The following is a 23,710-nucleotide window of genomic DNA, read 5'->3' on the forward strand; positions in this document are numbered from 1 at the left end:
GGGAGCTGCGGGAATTCCCTCACCTGTTGCCTCGCAAAAGCCCTCAGTTGCATATACCTGAATGCATTCCCTTGGGGCAACCCATATTTCTCGGTCAGCGCTCCCAGACTCGCGAACTTCCCATCCACAAACAGATCTTTCAGTTGCGTTATTCCTGCTCTTTGCCGCATTCCATATCCCCCATCCATTCCCCCCGGGGCAAACCTATGGTTGTTTCTTATCGGGGACCCCCCCAAGGCTCCAGTCTTTCCCCTATGCCGTCTCCACTGTCCCCAAATCTTCAGTGTAGCCACCACCACCGGGCTTGTGGTGTAGTTCCTCGGTGAGAACGGCAATGGGGCTGTCAGCATAGCCTGTAGGCTAGTCCCCCTACAGGACGCCCTCTCTAATCTCTTCCACGCCGCTCCCTCCTCCTCTCCCATCCACTTACTCACCATTGAAATATTAGCGGCCCAATAATACTCAGGCTCGGTAGTGCCAGCCCCCCCCTATCCCTGCTACGCTGTAAGAATCCCTTCCTCACTCTCGGGGTCTTCCCGGCCCACACAAAACCCATGATGCTCTTTTCAATCCTTTTTAAAAAAGCCTTCGTAATCACCACCGGGAGGCACTGAAACACAAAGAGGAATCTCGGGAGGACCACCATCTTAACCGCCTGCACCCTCCCTGCCATTGACAGGGATACCATATCCCATCTCTTGAAATCCTCCTCCATCTGTTCCACCAACCGCGTTAAATTTAACCTATGCAATGTGCCCCAATTCTTAGCTATCTGGATCCCCAGGTAACGAAAGTCCCTTGTTACCTTCCTCAATGGTAGGTCCTCTATTTCTCTACTCTGCTCCCCTGGATGCACCACAAACAACTCACTTTTCCCCATGTTCAATTTATACCCTGAAAAATCCCCAAACTCCCCAAGTATCTGCATTATTTCTGGCATCCCCTCCGCCGGGTCCGCCACGTATAGTAGCAAATCGTCCGCATACAAAGATACCCGGTGCTCTTCTCCTCCCCTAAGTACTCCCCTCCACTTCTTGGAACCCCTCAACGCTATCGCCAGGGGCTCAATCGCCAGTGCAAACAATAATGGGGACAGAGGGCATCCCTGCCTTGTCCCTCTATGGAGCCGAAAATATGCAGATCCCCGTCCATTCGTGACCACGCTCGCCACTGGGGCCCTATAAAACAGCTGCACCCATCTAACATACCCCTCTCCAAAACCAAATCTCCTCAACACCTCCCACAAATAATCCCACTCCACTCTATCAAATGCTTTCTCGGCACCATCGCCACTACTATCTCCGTTTCTCCCTCTGGTGGGGCCATCATCATTACCCCTAACAACCTCCGTATATTCGTGTTCAGCTGTCTCCCCTTCACAAACCCAGTTTGGTCCTCGTGGACCACCCCCGGGACACATTCCTCTATTCTCATTGCCATTACCTTGGCCAGGACCTTGGCATCTACATTTAGGAGGGAAATAGGTCTATAGGACCCGCATTGTAGCGGGTCCTTTTCCTTCTTTCAGAGAAGCGATATCGTTGCTTCAGACGTAGTCGGGGGCAGTTGTCCCCTTTCCTTTGCCTCATTAAAGGTCCTCGTCAGTACCGGGGCGAGCAAGTCCACATATTTTCTATAGAATTCGACTGGGAATCCATCCGGTCCCGGGGCCTTTCCCGCCTGCATGCTCCTAATTCCTTTCACCACTTCTTCTACCTCGATCTGTGCTCCCAGTCCCACCCTTTCCTGCTCTTCCACCATGGGAAATTCCAGCCGATCCAAGAAGCCCATCATTCTCTCCCTCCCATCCGGGGGTTGAGCTTCATATAATTTTTTATAAAATGTCTTGAACACTCCATTCACTCTCTCCGCTCCCCGCTCCATCTCTCCTTCCTCATCCCTCACTCCCCCTATTTCCCTCGCTGCTCCCCTTTTCCTCAATTGGTGTGCCAGCAACCTGCTCGCCTTCTCCCCATATTCGTACTGTACACCCTGTGCCTTCCTCCATTGTGCCTCTGCAGTGCCTGTAGTCAGCAAGTCAAATTCTACATGTAGCCTTTGCCTTTCCCTGTACAGTCCCTCCTCCGGTGCTTCCGCATATTGTCTGTCCACCCTCAAAAGTTCTTGCAGCAACCGCTCCCGTTCCTTACTCTCCTGCTTCCCTTTATGTGCCCTTATTGATATCAGCTCCCCTCTAACCACCGCCTTCAACGCCTCCCAGACCACTCCCACCTGGACCTCCCCATTATCATTGAGTTCCAAGTACTTTTCAATGCACCCCCTCACCCTTAGACACACCCCCTCATCTGCCATTAGTCCCATGTCCATTCTCCAGGGTGGGCGCCCTCCTGTTTCCTCCCCTATCTCCAAGTCCACCCAGTGTGGAGCGTGATCCAAAATGGCTATAGCCGTATACTCCGTTCCCCTCACCTTCGGGATCAATGCCCTACCCAGCACAAAAAAGTCTATTCGCAAGTAGACTTTATGGACATAGGAGAAAAACGAGAACTCCTTACTCCTAGGTCTGCTAAATCTCCACGGGTCTACACCTCCCATCTGCTCCATAAAATCTTTAAGACCCTTGGCTGCTGCCGGCCTCCTTCCAGTCCTGGACTTCGACCTATCCAGCCCTGGTTCCAACACAGTATTAAAATCTCCCCCCATTATCAGCTTTCCCATCTCTAGGTCCGGAATGCGTCCTAGCATCCGCCTCATAAAATTGGCATCATCCCAGTTCGGGGCATATACGTTTACCAAAACCACCGTCTCCCCCTGTAGTTTGCCACTCACCATCACGTATCTGCCCCAGTTATCTGCCACTATAGTCTTTGCCTCGAACATTACCCGCTTCCCCACTAATATAGCCACCCCCCTGTTTTTCGCATCTAGCCCCGAATGGAACACCTGCCCCACCCATCCTTTGCGTAGCCTAACCTGGTCTATCAGTTTCAGGTGCGTTTCCTGTAACATAACCACATCTGCCTTAAGTTTCTTAAGGTGTGCGAGTACCCGTGCCCTCTTTATCGGCCCGTTCAGCCCCCTCACGTTCCACGTGATCAGCCGAGTTGGGGGGCTTCCTACCCCCCCCTTGTCGATTAGCCATCACCTTTTTCCAGCTCCTCACCCGGTTCCCACGCAGCTGTATCTCCCCCAGGCGGTGCCCCCCGCCCATCCTCTCCCATACCAGCTCCCCCCTCTCCCCAGCAGCAGCAACCCAGTAATTCCCCCCTCCCACACCCCCCACTAGATCCCCCGCTAGCGTAATTACTCCCCCCATGTTGCTCCCAGAAGTCAGCAAACTCTGGCTGACCTCGGCTTCCCCCCGTGACCTCGGCTCGCACCGTGCGACGCCCCCTCCTTCCTGCTTCTCTATTCCCGCCATGAATATCATAGCGCGGGAACCAAGCCCGCGCTTCTCCCTTAGCCCCGCCCCCAATGGCCAACGCCCCATCTCCTCCACCTCCCCTCCTCCCCCCATCACCACCTGTGGGAGAGAGAAAAGTTACCACATCGCAGGATTAGTACATAAAACCCCTCTTTGCCCCCCACATTCGCCCCACCACTTTGTTCGAACGTTCTTTTTAATAACCCGCTCATTCCAGTTTTTCTTCCACAATAAAAGTCCACGCTTCATCCGCCGTCTCAAAGTAGTGGTGCCTCCCTCGATATGTGACCCACAGTCTTGCCGGTTGCAGCATTCCAAATTTTATCTTTTTATGAAGCACCGCCTTGGCCCGATTAAAGCTCGCCCTCCTTCTCGCCACCTCCGCACTCCAGTCTTGATAAACGCGGATCACCGCGTTCTCCCATTTACTGCTCCGAGTTTTCTTCGCCCATCTAAGGACCATTTCTCTATCCTTAAAACGGAGGAATCTCACCACTATGGCTCTGGGAATTTCTCCTGCTCTCGGTCCTCGCGCCATCACTCGGTATGCTCCCTCCACCTCCAACGGACCCGCCGGGGCCTCCGCTCCCATTAACGAGTGCAGCATCGTGCTCACATATGCCCCGACGTCCGCTCCCTCCACGCCTTCAGGAAGACCAAGAATCCTCAGGTTGTTCCTCCTTGCGTTGTTTTCCAGTGCCTCCAACCTTTCCACACATCGTTTCTGATGTGCCTCCTGCGTCTCCGTCTTCACCACCAGGCCCTGTATATCGTCCTCATTCTCGGCTGCCTTTGCCTTCACGACCCGAAGCTCCCGCTCCTGGGTCTTTTGTTCCTACTTGATCGCCTGTAGTATCGGGGCCAACAGCTCTTTCTTCATTTCCTTTTTGATCTCTTCCACACAGCATTTCAAGAACTCTTGTTGTTCAGGGCCCCATGTTAAACTGCCACCTTCCGACGCCATCTTGGTTTTTGCTTGCCTTCCTTGCCGCTGTTCTAAAGGATCCACTGCAATCTGGCCACTCTCTCCTTTTTCCATCCGTATCCAGGGGGGATTCCCTTCTGGTTTACCGCACAGTGTTTTTAGCCGTCAAAATTGCCGTTGGGGCTCCTATCAAGAGCCCAAAAGTCCGTTTCACAGGGAGCTGCCGAAACGTGCGACTCAGCTGGTCATCGCCGCACCCGGAAGTTCAGTATTTTGCTTTTATTTGCTGTATATTTAGAGTTTGGTGGTATGACGTTCGATCTACATCACTGCAAAAACCATGGCCGGGATTCTCCGGTATCCGATGGGGCGGGCGCGCCACCGCACCTTTGGGGGCTAGGCACCTTCGAAGGCTAGGCCGGCACTGGAGTGTTTGGTGCGCACCAACCGGCGCCGAAGGGCCTCCGCTGGCCGGCGCGAGTTGGCGGATGGGCAGAAGCGCCAGTGTGTTCCCAGAACTGCTGGCATGATTCCTGCGCATGCGCAGAGGGTTTCTTCTCCGCGCCAGCCATGGCGAAGCTTTACAGAGGCCGACGCGGAGGGAAAGAGTGCCCACCACGGCACAGGCCCGCCCACAGATCGGTGGGCCCCGATCGCGGGCCAGGCCACCGTGCCCCGAGGACTCCGCAGGCCGCCCTCAGAGCCAGGTTCCGTCGGTACAGACCTTGTATAAGTCACGTCGGCGGGACTGGCCGAAAACGGACAGCCGCTCGGCCCATCGGGGACTGGAGAATCGCCGGGGGGGGCCACTACCAACGGCTCCCGACCGGCGCGGCGCGATCCCCCCCCCCCCCCGCCAAAAGACCGGCACCGGAGAATTCGGCAGCCGCCGTTGGAGCGGCGGGGCGGGATTCAAGCCGCCCTCCAGCATTTCTCCGACCCGACAGGGGGGTCGGAGAATCCCGCCTCATGTCTTTGGACATTTCCCTTTTTTTTGATGAGTAATAAATTCAACATTTAAACCAAATTGACAGTACAGTAACTACCAGCTATATCAGTGCTGTATGTTAATTTCTTCCACTCTTTCCGTAGATTTCAACAAAACATTGACTATATCTTTGTTTATATCCTCTTCACCACTTCCATACATACACTAATGCTAACAAACAAGCATGCTAAGAGTCTAACCTATTTAAGTCAAAAAACTGCAATCATCTTTTTAATGCAGTCAGCAAAATCTTAAATCAGTAATGCACAAATATCTTCCTTGTAAGTAATCATCAAGTGATACATTATTGTTTCCATACAGGAACAGGCAATAGACCGTGAACAGGAGAGAGATGTATTTCAGCAAGAAATACTGAAATTGGAGCAACAACTGAAAACTCCTCAAAGGCTCCAACCTATCAGTGACCAAAGAAATAGAGAGGTAACATTATTATTTTTTAAAATGCAATATGATGTACATCAAATGTAAAGGGAAATCGGAAATTTATTTAATACAATTTACAGTGCAGAAGGAGGCCATTCGGCCCATCGATTCTGAACTGACCCTTTTGAAAGAGCACCCCACTTAAGCCCGCACCTCCACCCCGTAACCCAGTGTCCCCACCTAATCCTTTGGACACTAAGGGGCAATTTAGCATGGCCAATCCACCTACCTGCACATCTTTGAACTGTGGGAGGAAACCGGAGCATCCGGAGGTTGATGCTGATGTGTTTGATATACTCATTCCGTTATTCCCACTTCTCTCAAAATACCATCCACCTTCATTCTAAAATAAGAAAATCAAGCACCATTGATTGTTTTATGTCCACACTTGGTTCTTGTTTATATCATTAAAATTTCAAGTGACTCAACCAGCACATATGATGGACTATTCACAGTCCCCTGAACTGGCCCAGTAAGCCATTCAGTTGTTAAGAAGGTGCCTCACTGTCACCTTCATGACAAATGGGGATAGGCAGTAATTGCTAACTTTTCCAGCAATATCCACACCTTGTGAACAAATGGAAAACCTACTTCCAAATCATGGGCGTAATTCAGCGGCCATGTGGGAGATTCCTGCAATGGCCGCGAAATGATGCTCAAACTCAAAGCCTGCCGGTGACATGATCACGGGAAGTTCACTCTGTACGGGAGAGAGATGTATTTCAGCAAGAAATATTGAAATTGGAGCAACAACTGAAAACTCCTCAAAGGCTCCAACTTATCAGTGATCAAAGAAATAGAAAGGGAACATTATTTTTTAAAATGCGCCCTCCATGGATACCAGACCTATCTACACCAAAAAGGACACAGGCTTCAGCACAGATCTACATCATATCCACAGCTTCGGGGGGGAAAAGAGGGAATAAAAACATCCCAAGAACCCCAGAGCTAAGGGGAAATTACACTGATACTTCAAATGCTATTAAATTCCTCTTCAAGTCCAGGACAGCACGGACAACCATTATATAACTACAAGAAGGAAACCAGAAGCCACAAGCCCAAGAAATCTCAGATCTCAACACTGGGTCTCCCATTAAAAAGGCAAGAACAAGGAGCCAGAAGCAGAAATATGTGCTACCATTCACCCACCACCATATCCCAGATCAAAGGACTAAGCAGACCACCAGCAATGATACATCCTAAGGAGGATAACAGGATATCATGGAGCCCAAGATCAAGGAGGACATAGTCGTCTCCCAATCAAAAAAGAGAGAACCCCACTCCAGAAATCGGGGACCATGAAAGCTCCCCCAAAAGAGGAGCACTCTGGGAGGGAGTTCCCCTTCCCAAGAACCAGGAAACCCACCTTGATATCCAGGACCACTCAGCAGGAAAGGATTGGGGCTACCTTAAGACAACATATCTGTAGGCCTACACCTAAATATCCACAACACAGACACCCACCATCTAACATTACCGCAATTAGCTCCGAAGAAAAACCAGTGCTAAGAGAGGGACACATCGGAAACATCGCCCCTGAGGTGTCTCCATAGAAAGAATAAAGAGAATGAACTAGAACCATCAGAACTAATCACTTTGATAACAAGATTTCTCAGGCTACAGCCTGAAATGTTACAACTAGATGAGAGCTAACCAACTAGCCCTCCTACTCCGAAAAAGAAAAGAAAAAGAATAACCATTGGGCACAATACTCAGTCCATCCTAAAACCACCACACATTCAGATGTGGATCCAACCACATCGGGCCCCCCATGGGCAACCTAGGAAGGAGTGCCCCCATCCATGGAGCAACAGGATACTGACCACAGTGCTAGCATAGCTCAGTACCATCGCAAAAAAGAAGCTCAGGAGAAATAGTCTCTAAGAACTTCACAACACCCCAACCGTATGCCCTTTTGAGGTTTGCCAATTCAGTCCCGTACAGGACAAGGCACCTTTCTCACTTCCACACGAGAAAAAAATATATACAATTGAGCCTTAGCCAAGAGAGAACCCCAGACCCGAGGAAGAAATACCGTCAAGGCACCCACTTCACTGAGGCCTTGGGGGGTGACGCCTGTATTGTCGTCCCCAATGGCACCAAGGACCCCCAACTACCCACCGGGCCAGTGCCAAGACCAACACCCCATTCCGAAAGGAGAGAAGTGAAAAATAACCTCCGGACGGGGGATACCTAATCAGCCAGAAAAGTTGCTGCCACATAAAGGATACTCTTGACCACCTTCATTCTCAGTAAGCTCAGACAGAAAGGTAAACAGTCAAAGAGGGAGATCCATATCAGGAGAAAAGACTGATTTAATCCAAGGGAAGAGTCAAACAAATCCCTCTCCTCAATAGGATAACAGTCGACCTGGGCCTAAAAAGGAAGAGATTCTAAGGCAAAATTAAAAGAAAGGGTTAGGGGCTTTGTCAAGGGTAGACAGCTAATAGCGAACATCAGGCGCCTGCTGAACATGATAATGACCCCATCTGGAGAGAGAACACCAGAGGTGATCAGCTCCCTGGATGCAAAAAAGGCCTTCGACAGAGTTGAGTGAAAATACCTCATTGAGGTACGAGAGTGGTTTGGGCTGGTAACAGAGTTCACCATCTGGGTGAGACTCCTGTACAACTCCCCCACAGCGAACATGCAGACTGTAGCCACTTAAAATGGCCAACTCCCGATTCAAAATGGCGAACGGCAAAGGCTGATGGGAAAGTCAGCCAACAAGACAAAAACGAGCAGCTGCGGGTTGGCTGCGTATTTACCTCTGGAAAGGCCAGACACGATCGATACCAGCAACCATCAGCATAACAAAACAACAGTCATCTGCATACTAATGAGCAATCCCCGGGAACAATAAGCAACATTTAGACACGCAAAACCAGACTCTTCGGCGCCAGCAGAAGCCGACACAAAAGGAGGTGAACGAGCACCTCAAGACCGCCCATTGATCAGGGAACCGCTCCAGCATTGGAGAAAATCGAACCAAGCGATTGGGACCAAGTCCAATCACTTGGGACCAGGCACAGGGTCCGCCCCGAAAGGCGGGAAGCCCCTGGGAACTATAAGAATTGAGCCCCAAGTTCAAATCGCTCTCTTCTCCAGCTCTTCACTCTTCAGCAGCTCCTCTTCAGCAGCTCCTCTTCAGCTCTTCTTCCTGCCCAGGTCACCCAGCAACAACGAACCAACATTGACCGTGACCGGAGCAATGAAGATCGAACTCGTAAGTTTAATTCAATGCTCGCTACGAGATGGGTGCTCCGAGCTACCAATCTGTACCAACTTCGAATCCCGCAGGCTCAGAACCCGAACGAAAGGCCATTTGTTTCCCTGACCTGGTGGGCCATTTCCAAGTTAAGTATAGGCCTGTTAGTTGTAGAAGTAGCTTAGACGTAGAATTTGTGCATGAGTAGCGATTACTGTGTATAAAAGATGTGCTTTGATTTAAATCTTACTAATCGGTGTATTGGATTATTGATCATTACTCGGACTTGAACCTCGTGGCGGTATCATAAAAATACCTGGTGACTCGAGCAAAGGTAATAAAACGGAGCAATTGAACTAAGGCAAAGTTAGCAACAAGACCAACACCACCAGCTCTAAATACTTTCAGCTGCACAGGGGCACAAGGCAGGGATACCTGCTGTCCCCGCTTTTATTCGCCCTGGCAATTGAGCCACTTGCGATTGCCCTCAGAATAGCGAGAATTTGGAAGTGGATCCAGAGGCAGGACAGAGAGCATAGAGGTTCACTCTGTGTGGATGACCTGCTCCTTTACATCTTGGACCCACAAGGCAGCATGGAAGGAATCATGAAGCTCCTGAAATAGTTTGGAGCCTTCTCAGGCTCAACCTGAGCAAGAGTGAAATCTTCCCGGTGAAAGCAAATTCCACTACCTGGGGATCCAAATTGCCCACGATTGGACACTGATCCACAAATGGAACTTGACCAATATGACGGAGGAAGTAAAAAAAGCACCTGCAGAGGTGGGATGCACTCTCATTCTCCCTAGCAGGGAGGGTGCAGAAGATATTCCTGTTGAGATCCATACCAATCTACATTCCCAAGGCCTTCTTTAACACAGTTGACAAAATTATCAAAGGCGTTTGTCGGGGGGGTGGGGGGGGGGGGAAAGAAATCAAAGGATCCCCAGAAAGGTCCTGCAGAGAAAAAGAAATATAGGTGGCTTGGCCCTCCCAAACCTACAATACCACCACAGGGCAGCCACAACAGAAAGAGTGAGGGGGTGGGGAATAATGATATTGTCGTTAAGACTACCACTCCAGAGACTGAGGGTAATGCTCTGGGGACCTAGGTTCAAATCACACCACGGCAGATGTTGAAATTCGAATTCAAATAAACATCTGGAATTTTTGGGCCGGCACGGTGGTGCAGTGGTTAGCACTGCTGCCTCACAGCGCCGAAGACCTGGGTTCAATTCTGACCTGAGTCACTGTGTGGAATTCGCACAGTCTCCCCGTGTCTGCGTGGGTCTCACCCCCACAGCCCAAAGAAATGCAGGGTAGGTGGATTGGCCATGCTAAATTGCCCCTTAATTGAGAAAAATTAAAAAAGAAAGATTGAGGTGATAGATGAAGGAACCAGATTCAGAATGGGTGAGGATGGAGGAGAGTTCCTGCACAGGGACATCCCTCCGAGCCCTCGCCACAACAGCACTCCCATCCCTGCCAGCCAAACACTCAACAAGCCCGGTGGTAGTAGCTACGCTCCGGTCCTGGAACCAAATGAGACAACATTTAGGTCTGGCCGAAATGTCCACTAAAGCCCCCATCTGTGGCAACCACAGGTTCACGTCAGCCACTATGGAGGTGGAGACAGGATGGAGGGACGTTGACAGTTCGGGATGTTGACAGTTCGGGACTTCTACACGGATGACAGACTCGCGTTGTTAGAGGAACTGACTGGTTACAACTGCCCAATGGGAATGAACTACGACACCTACAAGTTTAAAAAAAAAAGAAAACTTTCTCTGCAAGGAGATGACATCATACCCACGGATACCGAGACATTCAATGTCAGAGGAACCATTGGACGCAGGAAACCTAGGTGGAGGGATCTATATGGGCAACTGTTAGAAGGGGCATGCTCCCCGTTGGACGAGACACAAGAGAAATGGAAGAAAGAACTAGGGATAGAAATAGGGTGAGGATTTTGGAGCAAAGTGCTGAACAGGGCCAGCTCCACCTCCACAAGCGCAAGGCTAACCCCAAAGCAACTGAAAGTGGTGCACAGAGCGCACCTAACTAGAGCTTGAATGAGCAGGTGCTTCTCGGAGATGGAGGTTAAATGCAAACAGTGCCAGAAGGTCTGGCTAGCCACACCCACATGTTCTGGGCATACCCCAGACTTGTCGGATTCTGGACGGCCTTCTTCGAGGCAATATCCAAGGTTGTGGGGGTGAGGGTGGAACTAAGCTCTAAAGTGGCAGTCTTCGGGGTATCAGACCAGCCAGAACTATTCATGGGGAGGGGAGCCGATGCCCATGCCTTTCCCTGCCTAATCGCCCGCCGAAGAATCCTGTTTGGCTGGCGATCAGCAGCGCCATCCAAAGCTGCAGACTGGTTGGCCGACCTGTCGGAATTTCTCCACCTGGAAGAAAAACAAATTCACCATCTGAGGGTTGGAAGATGGCTTCCACAAGACTTGGAAACCATTCCCCAACTTGTTCCAGAACCTATTTGAAGCCAACAGCCAATAGAGCGAGGAGGAAGACGAGGCCCCGCACAAGCGCCACTAAAAGAATCCCAGGTCCGAACGGGAGCAAGCACAGGCTGAATTAACCCTATATGGGGAAGGTCATCCCTACCCCCAACGGACATACCAAGCTGAAAGGAGGGGGGAGGAGACCGAGAAGGAGGCGAGGTACTCCTCCCTCTCCCATCTTTTCTATTCTTTTTGTTGGGGCCAACGCAAGTAAATACGCAAGCTAAAACATGATGCCAATGAAACACCTTGGAGGAGTGGAGAGGTGGTTACTCAATATTTCGGCGAGGGGAGCTAATCCCGTTATGCTATGTAAATGTATGGTCTTTTTGTAAACTTTGTTAAAAATCATTAAAATCTCAATAAAAATATTTTTTAATAAAAGAAAGGGTGAAGAAAAGAAATCCAAAATAGGTGAACTCTTAACTAGGGAAGTCTTCCTCGAACATGGCAAGGACAGAACTAACCCTACCAACCCATAACCTCCACCCCTCGCCCCGCTCCGACCCTGCTCACCTTCCTTTTAAGTGCGATGGGGGAGATAGAAACATAGAAAATAGAAGCAGGAGGTGGCCATTTGGCCCTTCAAGTCTGCTGCACCATTCATATGATCATGGCTGACCATCAACTCAATAGCCTAACCTCACCTCTTTTTTCCCCCTCCCGATATCCTTTGATTCCCTCTGCCAGTGCTTCTTGAAAATCTAGTGTTTTGGTCTCAACTACTTCCTGTGCTAGCGATTTCCACAGGCTCACCACTCTGTGTGAAGAAATTTCTCCTCATCTCAGTCCTAAATGGTCTACCCCGTATCCGCAGACTGTGACCCCTGATTCTAGACACTCCCACCATCGGAAACATCCTTCTTGCATCTACCCTGTCTAGCCATGTTAGAATTTCATAGTTTCTATGAGATCCCTCCGCTCATTCTTCTGAACTCCAGCGAATACAATCCTAACTGACTCAATCTCTCCTCATACGCCAGTACTGCCATCCCAGGAATCATTCTGGTTTCAGGGGCTGGTTTAGCACAGGGCTAAATCGCTGGCTTTGAAAGCAGACCCAGGCAGGCCAGCAGCACGGTTCAATTCCCATACCAGCCTCCCCGAACAGGCGCCGGAATGTGGCGACCAGGGGCTTTTCACAGTAACTTCATTTGAAGCCTACTTGTGACAATAAGCGATTTTCATTTCATTTCATTTCATTCTGGTAAACCTTCATGGCACTCTCTTCTATAGCAAGAACATCCTTCCTCAGTTAATGAAAAGGTCCATGACCAAATGCAGCATGACCTGGACAATATTTAGGCTCGGGCTGACAAGTAGCAAGTTACAATCGGGCTACACAAATGCCAGCTAATAATCATCTCCTACGAGAGAGGATCTAACCATCGCCCCTTGACATTCAATGGCATAACCATTACTGAATCCCCCACAATCAACATCCTGGGGGGTTACCATTGATCAGAACCTGAATGGGACTAGCCATATTAATACTGTTATTACCAGGGCAGGTCAAAGGCTAGGAATTCTACTGCGAGTAACTCGCCTCCTGACCCCCCAAAACCTGTCCACCATCTACAAGGCACAAGTCAGGAGTGTAATGCAATACTCTCCACTTGCCTGGTTGAGTGCAGCTTCAACAACACTCGAGAGGCTCGACACCATCCAGGACAAAGCCTGCTTGATTGCTTCCCCCTTCCACAAACATTCAAACCCTCCACCACCAATGAACAGTGACAGCCATATGTACAATCTACAAGATGCACTGCAGTAACTCGCCAAGGTTCCTCAGACAGCACCTTCCAAATCCATGACTGCGACCATCTAGAAGGACAAGAGTAGCAAACACATGGGAACCCCACCACCTGGAGGTTCGGCACGGTAGCACAGTGGTTAGCATTGTTGCTTCACAGCGGCAGGGTCATGGATTCGAATCCCGCTTGGGTCAATGTCTGCACGTTCTCCCCGCGTCAGCGTGGGTTTCCTCCGGGTGCTCCGGTTTCCTCCCGAAGTCCCGAAAGACATGCTTGTTAGGTGAATTAGCCATTCTGAATTTTCCCTCTTTGTACCCGAACAGGTGCCGGAGTATGGCGACTAGGGGCTTTTCACAGTGACTGCATTGCAGTGTTAATGTAAGCCTACATGTGACAATAATAAAGATTATTATTATTAAGGCACTCACCACCATGACTTGGGAATATATCGCCATTCCTTCACTGTAGCTGGGGCAATATCCTGGAACTCCCTCCCTAACAGCACTGTGGGTGTATCTACAACAGTTTAAGAGGCAGCTGACTACCACCTTCTGAAGGGCAACTACTGATGGGCAATAAATGCTGGCCTAACCAGCGACGCACACATCCCGTAAATGTTTTTTTTTAAACTGAGATGTGAGACATTCATTCAGGATAAATACTTCTCCATTGGTGCACAAAGAAAGTAGAATTCAAGGATAAGGCAGGATCACAAACGATGAGCACTCTTCGGGATCTCCCAAGGATTCCAGCGATCCGGGGGGGGGGCTGCGTGCCGTGCCTCGGCCATCTCCAAACCCTCAGGACACGACAACACGGGACCAGAAGACCAATCCAACCCCAGGCCTCCAAGATAGATTAAATGTGCTCCATCAAATTTGAGTTGCCCAGCTTCCAGACCTATATTCTTGAAACATGGCACCCAATTTCTGGACTTACCTGGGAACTCCTCACACCACCTCACTCTGGGAACCAGATTCAGCAACATGCCTCTCCTGTTCTCCCTTTTCTCTGTCCTGACTCCATCAGGATGAATAACAGGACAACAGGAAATCAACTGTATGGAGATGGGCTCCCACCAGGGACAGTGCTCTCGATTGCAAGAACTTCCTCGTGCGCCTCCATAAAAATGCCTTGCAACTGTTGGAATTGGGCCTTGATGACCTGCACCGCATAGCTGAGACTTTCAGACAGAACAGCATCTTTGTTAGCAGCCATAATCCGTCGATGCACACCGCATCGTCAGGGCGGGCGGCCACTCAAAATCAACTGCACCATTAATGGTCCACCCCGACTCATTCCAGCCACCATGAACCAGCGAGGATTTAAGCTTTCTATCATGCCGAAACACTGGCCAACAATTCTCCAGACATTGTCTGAACTAAGTAGACCAAGAAAAGATAAAAAGAAATGTGCACAATAATACAAAGACAAATTAAAAGATGTGCGGAGCTGGAGATCGTGAAAATGCAGCCTGCTCCTGCGCTCACATCATGTGACCTCCAATATACGCATTTTTAAGTAAATCATAATGTCATTAAAGGGCTTGACGCTATAGCATCCGTCCACGACTCATCGCTTTCCACACACCCACAATCCCCTCCCCGTGGAGGCATGACGTCCTGGCGCGAATCATTTCTTAAAAATAAATTTAGAGTACCCAATTCGGTTTTTTTTCCAATTAAGGGGCAATTTAGGATAATCCCGGTGGCAGGATCAAGGCAGGCACTGGGTCGGTTGGTGTGCCCATGTCCCCCGCCGCACCCGGTGTAGTGGAGGATTCGGGCCCGGAGGGCAACTGTCCGAAGGCTGTCAGCCGCCCGGTGTCGGGAGTGCAGGATGCACAAGATGCTCTGCAGCGGGTACGGGTCTCGCTCGTGCCTGACACTGTGTCGCCTCTCACCCACTGGGGGACTCCCGGAATCTGGCACATCATAATTGAAGGTTCTATTTGTTTTTCTGCCTCCGTAGATGTTCAGGCAATGCCCTATTTGCCCCCCCCCCTCCCCCACTTCATTCACACCCCACTCCCTCACACCCCACTCCCTCCCTCCCCACACCCTCCTTTCCCCTCTCTCCCCACCACCCCCCTTCCTTTCCCTACTGTTGGTACAGAGGCGAGGGTATCTAGTCTCTCCAGCACAAAGTTTAGTGCTTGCACCATTTGTTTTTTGTAGAAACTTGTTGTGAACTGTTTTAATAATCAGAGTATCCACCCCCCCTCCCCGTACATTGGTACTGAGGGGAGGGTACCCTGTTTCTCCAACACAAAATTAGTGTTTGTACCATTTGGCCTTGTATATATTTTTTACTGTTTTAATAAAAAGATATGGCCAATCCACCTACCCTGCACATCTTTTTTGGGTTGTGGGGGTGAAACCCACACAGACATGAGGAGAATGTGCAAATCCACATGGACGGTGACCAGGGGCCGGGATCGAACCCATGTCCTCAGCGCTGTGAGGCAGCAGTGCTAAATGCTATGAGGCAGCAGTGTTAACCACTGTGCCACCGTGCTGCCTTGTCGCGAATCATTTAAACCAGTGCCGATGACCAAACCAGGGGCATAGTTGTGACTGTAGCCTCTGGGGGTTGAGGGACATGACTGGGCATTACCCCCAACAGCTCTGGCATTGCCTGGGGCTCCATTTGAGGGGGAAGGGATGGGCTCCCCTTTTCTGTGCGGGAGGGGATTGTGGCGAGGGTTTCCCCTTCTGTATATGGGGGTGTTTCCCGGGGAGTCCTGATCTCCGTGTTTTGGGGAGAAAGGGGAGGGTGGGTTGTGAAGGTTCCCCATATCCGTGGTGTGGGATCCAAATATCCGTGGTGTGGGATCCCAATATCCATGGTGTGGGATCCCAATTTCTGTGGTGTGGGTGGAGTTCTTTAATTAAACTGATATTTTAAGGGGCACCCTGATCTAAGATTCCTGGCACTGCTGACTTCTTTAGGTCCCGCTCCTCCAGCTGGCTGTGTGAACCGCACCAGTCCTTTGAAATTGAACAGAGTGCCGTTAAATCTGGCGAGAAAAGCTAGCTTCACACAGGTTTTTCACTCCTGAACCAGCGCTCTGCCAACTTTTGGGAAGATTGCACCCCATATTTCTACCTTAGTTTAATGCTGGATAACTCACCAAGATTATGCAAATTGGATAATTGTGTCTAGCCAAAAATCCAAAATTGGACTTTCTGCACCATGTACCTGAGAAGCAGGCAGAATGAAGCATTAAGTTGCTTCTTTTCACTCACTGCCACCCACTGCCCATTTGTTGAATCTGAAACGTTGTAGGTGGTTTCAGTTTCTGATGTCACGTTTAAAACTAGGGAATTGTTAGAATGTTAGAATTTCAATTAAAATTACCTGGACATTTCAGTTAGGAACTGCATGATGCTGCATTTGTTGGTGCCTTTCACTGCTTTTGCATTAGCCTATTGCTACGCTCCTAGCAACCCTGGATTTGTTGGGTGGATTCCGAAATCCAACATGTCTTATGTCCTAAAGCTTCTTGTTTTGAGATTGTACCTGTATTCCTAAGAACGGAATATAGCTACTGAGCATGTTTCTCAAGTCAACAATCTTCTGCTAATGATCACAATGAGCATTGTAAAAGACTTTGAAATTCAGAACTCTGGTTGAGGTTTTGCAATATTGATCTGTTTAATTGATACTGTAAGCCACTGGCTGTGCCACTTCTGATGTGCCTATATTTTTGTTCTGGTATATTCAAATGATCTGTCCTGGAAATTTTAGGTAAGTTCACAACAGTAAGAATGGAGCAGGAAATTGTATAAGTTTCAGCTCACATAGTAACTTGAAATTACATAAGAACATAAGAACTAGGAGCAGGAGTAGGCCATCTGGCCCCTCGAGCCTGCTCCGCCATTCAATGAGATCATGGCTGATCTTTTGTGGACTCAGCTCCACTTTCCGGCCCGGACACCATAACCCTTAATCCCTTTATTCTTCAAAAAACTATCTATCTTTATCTTAAAACATTTAATGAATGAGCCTCTACTGCTTCACTGGGCAAGGAATTCCATAGATTCACAACCCTTTGGGTGAAGAAGTTCCTCCTAAACTCTGTCCTAAATCTACTTCCCCTTATTTTGAGGCTATGCCCCCTAGTTCTGCTTTCACCCGCCAGTGGAAACAACCTGCCCGCATCTATCCTATCTATTCCCTTCATAAATTTACATGTTTCTATAAGATCCCCCCTCATCCTTCTAAATTCCAACGAGTACAGTCCCAGTCTACTCAACCTCTCCTCTTAATCCAACCCCTTCAGCTCTGGGATTAACCTAGTGAACCTCCTCTGCACACCCTCCAGTGCCAGTATGTCCTTTCTCAAGTAAGGAGACCAAAACTGAACACAATACTCCAGGTGTGGCCTCACTAACACCGTATACAATTGCAGCATAACCGCCCTAGTCTTAAACTCCATCCCTCCAGCAATGAAGGACAAAATTCCATTTGCCTTCTTAATCACCTGTAAACCAACTTTTTGCGATTCATGCACTAGCACACCCAGGTCTCTCTGCACAGCAGCATGTTTTAATATTTTATCATTTAAATAATAATCCCTTTTGCTGTTATTCCTACCAAAATGGATAACCAAATTCTGGGTAAAAAAACTTAATTAGGCTGCTTTTGAATTAATGTGATCTATGAACAATGTTTTTTATTTTTAAAGGAACCTTGACTTCTTTTAAAATAGTAATTTATCTATGATTTAACTAAATTCACAGCTGATTATTTTTGCTCATCGTTGTCCTGGCTTTACCAAACTAAGATAATGAGCTAACAAACTACTCAATTTGCCTTCATGTTCTTGGTAGATGGAAAATCTAGCAGATCAGTTGAAAGACAAGACCGACCGGTGCAGTGAACTTCTACTTGCCAAAGAACAGCTTCAGAGAGATGCACAAGAACGGAATGAAGAAATTGAGAAAATGGAAAACCGAGTAAGGGAACTGGAACAGGCATTGATCAGTACTACATATCCTTTACAAAAGGTAATTTGTTTGACTGCTAAGTACAAAGTAAATGGGGATTAACTCTTCTTCACCTCTGCTGGCAGAAATCCAGAAGGTATTATGGGCCCAAATTCCAGTCTTCATGGTATTTTCTGTGTGGAATTTTGTAGGTACTAAGACAGGCTTCTATGTGAAGTACATTATAGTGTCAAGTTTGTTTATAGAAGAGATCTCTTGTTCAGAACACCTCTTGTTGACTGTTACTGGGACCTGTTGTGAAGAATTCCACAGCTCAGGCTGGCTTTCTTCGCTAAAGACAAATAGAATGGAAGAACAAAGATTTTTTTAAAATGTATATACATTGGCCAGAGTTTCTGCTTACTTCCGCACTTTGTAGATTTGGCACCAGGTGCGGGAAATATTGCGAGTAGAGCAAAGTCGTATTTTGCATCAAGGTAAACGCATGGTGCGGTTGTCCCCTCCTCTCTCTCTCTCTCTCTCTCTCTCTCTCTCTCTCTCTCTCTCTCTCTCTCTCTCTTCCCCCCCCCCCCCCCCCCCAATTAGTTACTGGGTGCACTTCGGGAGCCTCATTTGAATACATTACCATGTAATTATCGGGCCCAAACGCTGCAATCCGGCCGTCCCAACAGTGATATGTCATGAGACTTAGTCCTTGAAGTTTCCCCCCCCTGAGTCCTGGTCTATATGGCGGAGAGAGCCAGCATTGCTGTGGGTGGCTTCAAAGCCACTTTTTCCACCCGACATTGGCCTTTGCTGATATGCTGATACGGGCAGCACGGTAGCATTGTGGATAGCACAATTGCTTAACAGCTCCAGGGTCCCAGGTTCAATTCCGGCATGGGTCACTGTCTGTGCGGAGTCTGCACATCCTCCCCATGTGTGCGTGGGTTTCCTCCGGGTGCTCCGGTTTCCTCCCACAGTCCAAAGATGTGCAGGTTAGGTGGATTGGCCATGCTAAATTGCCCTTAGTGTCCAAAAGTGCCCTTAGTGGTGGGTGGGGTTACTGGGTTATGGGAATAGGGTGGAGGTGTTGACCTTGGGTAGGGTGCTCTTTCCAAGAGCTGGTGCAGACTCGATGGGCCGAATGGCCTCCTTCTGCACTGTAAATTCTATGATAATCTATGTGGGAAAATCTCACCCAATGAGTGCATCAATGTCTTTGGTAATTCAGGCTATGAAGTTAATTATAGATAGATACTATTAGTAAGGGAACCAATTTTAATTGAGTTTCTAGTAACTTTGAATGCTACAACACGTAATAGAATATGTGATAATTTTGGAACATTGTAAGTAGCATAATATATAAATAGGTTATTCTCAAACTGAAATTATTCCTAGGAAACTCTGCAATTTAAGTTTACCTATTTTAAAAAGGATATTTAGTTATTGGAGGCAGTACAGAGAAGGACTACATGATTGATCATTGAACTTGAGGAAGTAACCTCTGAGGAAAGATTGACTAACCTGAGTCTTTTCTCCACGACAAAAAGATTAAGAGGGTGGGGTGTATGATAGAAATCCTTCACATTATAAAGGGTTTGGACAAATGGAACCCAGGGAAGACTTTTTACCATATATAGAATTTAATTGCAAGTGGCTATATTTAGAAATAGAGAAAAACAAAAAACTAAAAATGTGCTAAATCAGTAAACCGATTAGTGAGTTTGACGAACAAACTGGGAAGTTTCTTGATCAGACTTATTACCATTACACAAAAGAAATACTGTCGGCAGGTGAGTCAGATGGACTGAAGATCTTCTGGTTGAAAATGGTACTATGTGACCATGTTACTATGCAAATGTCACTAATCTCTAGTAAATAGACAGGTACTTTCTAATCTGTTATAATTAAAAAGGTTGAAGAAAGAAAATCACAGTTTATCTTCAACGTTAGAGGAGACGGTATGCTTGAGACACAACTGCAAGCAGAACGTGATGCTTTAGAGCGAAAGGAGAAGGAGGTAAATTCATCTTTTTTAAATTGTACCAGTGTGACATTTTAAACCAGACTTCCATCATTTGGATACATCACTTTGCAGAAACTGATAGCATGTTTCCAAATTATTCAATCTCCTAATTCACTGCTTTCTGGTGTGTACTATCTGCATATTCCAATGAGAGAAAATGTTCAGTGGCAGGGAGTTATACTTGTGGAATTTGTAGTTTTGACTTTGACCTAATTAATAATTCCTGCAGACCTCTTTAATTTATAATGCCTTCTTCTTTGTAGGGGCATAATCAACTTTCGGCAGAAAAGCAATATCTTGCGGAAGCTGAAGTCTGAAATAAAGTGAAAATATTTAATTGATGAAACATCAATCTGAAATTATTAACTTTGTCTGTCTCTCCACGAATGCTGCCTGATCTGAATATTTCCAGCAATTTGTATTTTATTGACTGTTGAAATTGCCACCAATAGTGCAGCACTTTTTTCATATGCATATTTCGATCATACAGAAACAAATTCATATGACTTTCCTTGCATTCTAAAAAATGTGATGTGGGGGCAGCATGTGACGCAGTGGTTAGCACTGCTGCCTCATGGCGCTGAGGACCTGGGTTCAAATCCCAGCCCTGGGTCACTGTCCGTGTGGAGTTTGCACATTCTCCCCATGTCTGTGTGGGTTTCACCCCCACAACACAGATGTGCAGGGTAGGTGGATTGGCCATGCTAAATTGCCCCTTAATTGGAAAAAAAATAATTGGGTACTCAATGTGGCGGAACATTTTTTGACAGGTTTTCATCTTGAAAAGGAATATTTAGTCTCGTATTATTTTAGCTTGAGTGGCTTGTTTGCTTCCTACAAAGAGGATGCCCTCACTTTCCTGTATTTTATTTCTCTTGCCAGTCTTTTTGCTTGGTTGCTGTGGAACAGGTGTGAGTATAAGTTTGAGAGGGATTTGAGTTCTGCTCAGCTCGGTGCTTGATCTGAGAAGTATTGAAATGCGGCATTAATAACTCCCGGTGGAGATGGAGAAAAATCAGAGCATAAAAGCACTTAGGCAGTAACTGATGTTAACTATGTCCTTGTACAGTTGGCAAATTTGAGGAGTTGACTATTTCATTCTGTATCTTCCCCACCCCCGCAAAGAAAATGTGTGCTCTTTCCTCTTATGCTTTTTTTTTTTGTATGTTGCGAAGTGGAATTCTAGAGTTCCAGAGGCCAATCGTGAATCATAAACCCTAATCTGATGTGGTTCAAAGATCAGAGAAATACTATAATGATTTTGGTCCAGTTTGCAAGGATCTGCCTTGATGAGCACTTGTTTTCTGCAAAATGTGCCCTTGTGATGTGTCAAAAGTAGGAAGTAACTCGGTGAGGGATTCATAGGTTGGGTCCAGCTACTCTACCAGGCCCCCGTGGCAAGTGGGTACACGAACAGGGTGAGGCCGGAATACTTTAGGTTCCACCGGGAGACGAGGCGGGGTGCCCCCTCTCCTCTTTATTATTCGCCCTTGCGATAGAGCCGCTGGCTATAGCGCTGCGGACTTCAAAGAACTGGCAGAGGTTGGTTCGGGGGGGGGGGGGTGGAGGAGCATCGGGTCTCTCTTTATGCGGATGATCTGCTCCTATACATCTTGAACCCACTAAAGGGGATGGGGGAGATCATGCAGATTCTGAGGGACTTTGGCAATTTCTCGGGGTACAAACTAAACGAGAAGAAAAGCGAGATGTTCGTGATCCAAGCTAAGGGGCAGGAAAAGAGACTGAGAGAGCTTCCGCTGAAGATGGTCGGGAAGAGCTTTCGGTACCAAGGGATACAGGTGGCTCGAAAGTGGGATGCCCTCCACAAGCTTAATCTATCTCGGCTGGTAGAGCAGATGGAGGGGGACTTCAAAAGGTGGGACATGCTCCCGCTATCTTTAGCGGGGAGGGTGCAGACCGTTAAGATGACGGTTCTCCCCAGATTCCTGTTCATCTTCCGGTGCCTCCCCATCTTCATCCCAAAGTCCACCTTTAAGCGGGTTAACAAGATCATCTCAGGATTCGTATGGGCAAATAAGACCCCGCGAGTAAAGAGACTACCTGGAGGGGGTGGGGTGGGGGGGGGGTGGCTGGCGCTGCCGAACTTTTGCAGCTACTATTAGGCGGCTAACATAGCCATGATTAGGAAATGGGTATTGGGGGAGGGGTCGAAGTGGGAGCGGTTAGAGGCGGCCTCATGCAAAGATACCAGCCTAGGGGCACTTGTAACGGCACCTCTGCCGTTCTCGCCGGCCCGCTACTCCTCCAGTCCAGGTGGTGGTGGCGGCATTAAACATCTGGGGTCAGTGGAGAAGGCACAGGGGGGTGGAGGGAGCCTCACTTTGGACCCGGATCACCGATTTGTCCCGGGCAAGATAGACAGAGGGTTTCAAAGCTGGTATAGGGCAGGCATTAAAAGGATGGGGGACCTGTTCATAGACTGGACCTTTCCCAACCTGAAAGCGCTGGAGGAGAAATCAGTTTGCCTCCTGGAAATGCTTTCAGATACCTTCAGGTACTCGCCTTTCTCAAAAAACAGGTGGTATCATTTCCGCTGCTAACCCCACGAGGATACAGGACAGGGTGGTTTCCGGCACCTGGGTCGGGGAGGGGATGGTGTCGGACATCTACCAGGAACTTCAAGAGGCGGAGGAAGCCCCAGTGGAGGAACTTAAGGGCAAATGGGAGGAGGAGCTAGATGAGGGCCTATGGGCGGATGCCCTAAACGGGGTAAATTCCTCATCATCATGTGCCAGGCCCAGCTTAATCCAGTTTAAGGTGGTCCACCGGGCACACATGACAGCAACCAGGATGAGCAAGCTCTTTGGGGTTGAGGATAAATGTGCGAGGTGTCGGGAAGCCCTGCAAATCATGCCCATATGTTTTGGGCATGCCCGGCTCTTAAGGGATTCTGGCAGGGATTTGCTAAGTCGATGCCCAAGATCTTGGACACGCGGGTGGTGCCGAGTCCAGAGATAGCGATCTTTGGTGTGTCAGACGATCCGGGAGTTCAGGAAGCGAAAGAGGCCGAGGTCTTGGCCTTTGCCTCCCTGGTAGCCCGGAGACGGATCCTTTTAATGTGGAGGGACCCGAAGCTCCCGAGTGTAGAGACTTGGATTGGTGATATGGCTGGGTTTCTCGGTCTCGAGAAAATAAAGTTTGCCTTGAGAGGGTCCATGACGGGTTTCTCTTGGAGGTGGCAGCCGTTCCTCGACTTTCTTTTTTTTTTACAAATATATTTTATTAAAGATTTTCAAACATAATTTTTCCACTTTACAAATCAACATAAGAGATAACACAATAACTAATAAGTAACATTATTTAAATAAAATAGTGAACAAGCAAAGTAACAAAAAATAGTGCCCCCCTCCCCCCTCTGGGCTGCTGCTGCTGACAATCTATTTTCCCTTAATGTTCCGCGAGATAGTCAAGGAACGGTTGCCACCGCCTGGAGAGACCCCTGAACCGATTCTCTCAAAGCAAACTTCATCCGTTCCAGTTTTATGAACCCTGCCATGTCGTTTATC

General features: G+C 48.3%; 1 protein-coding gene across 1 annotated transcript in view; it reads left to right on the forward strand.

Annotated features, from left to right (window-relative positions):
• Positions 1-23,710, forward strand: part of akap9 (A kinase (PRKA) anchor protein 9) — a 395,737-nt gene that overhangs the window by 266,023 nt on the left and 106,004 nt on the right. The window contains 3 exon segments of the mRNA XM_072508693.1: positions 5,620-5,739; positions 18,059-18,235; positions 20,073-20,177. Of these exon segments, the coding sequence (XP_072364794.1) occupies positions 5,620-5,739; positions 18,059-18,235; positions 20,073-20,177 (402 nt within the window).

The sequence above is a fragment of the Scyliorhinus torazame genome, chromosome 6 (assembly GCF_047496885.1).
Source record: "Scyliorhinus torazame isolate Kashiwa2021f chromosome 6, sScyTor2.1, whole genome shotgun sequence".
Classification (NCBI taxonomy): domain Eukaryota; kingdom Metazoa; phylum Chordata; class Chondrichthyes; order Carcharhiniformes; family Scyliorhinidae; genus Scyliorhinus; species Scyliorhinus torazame.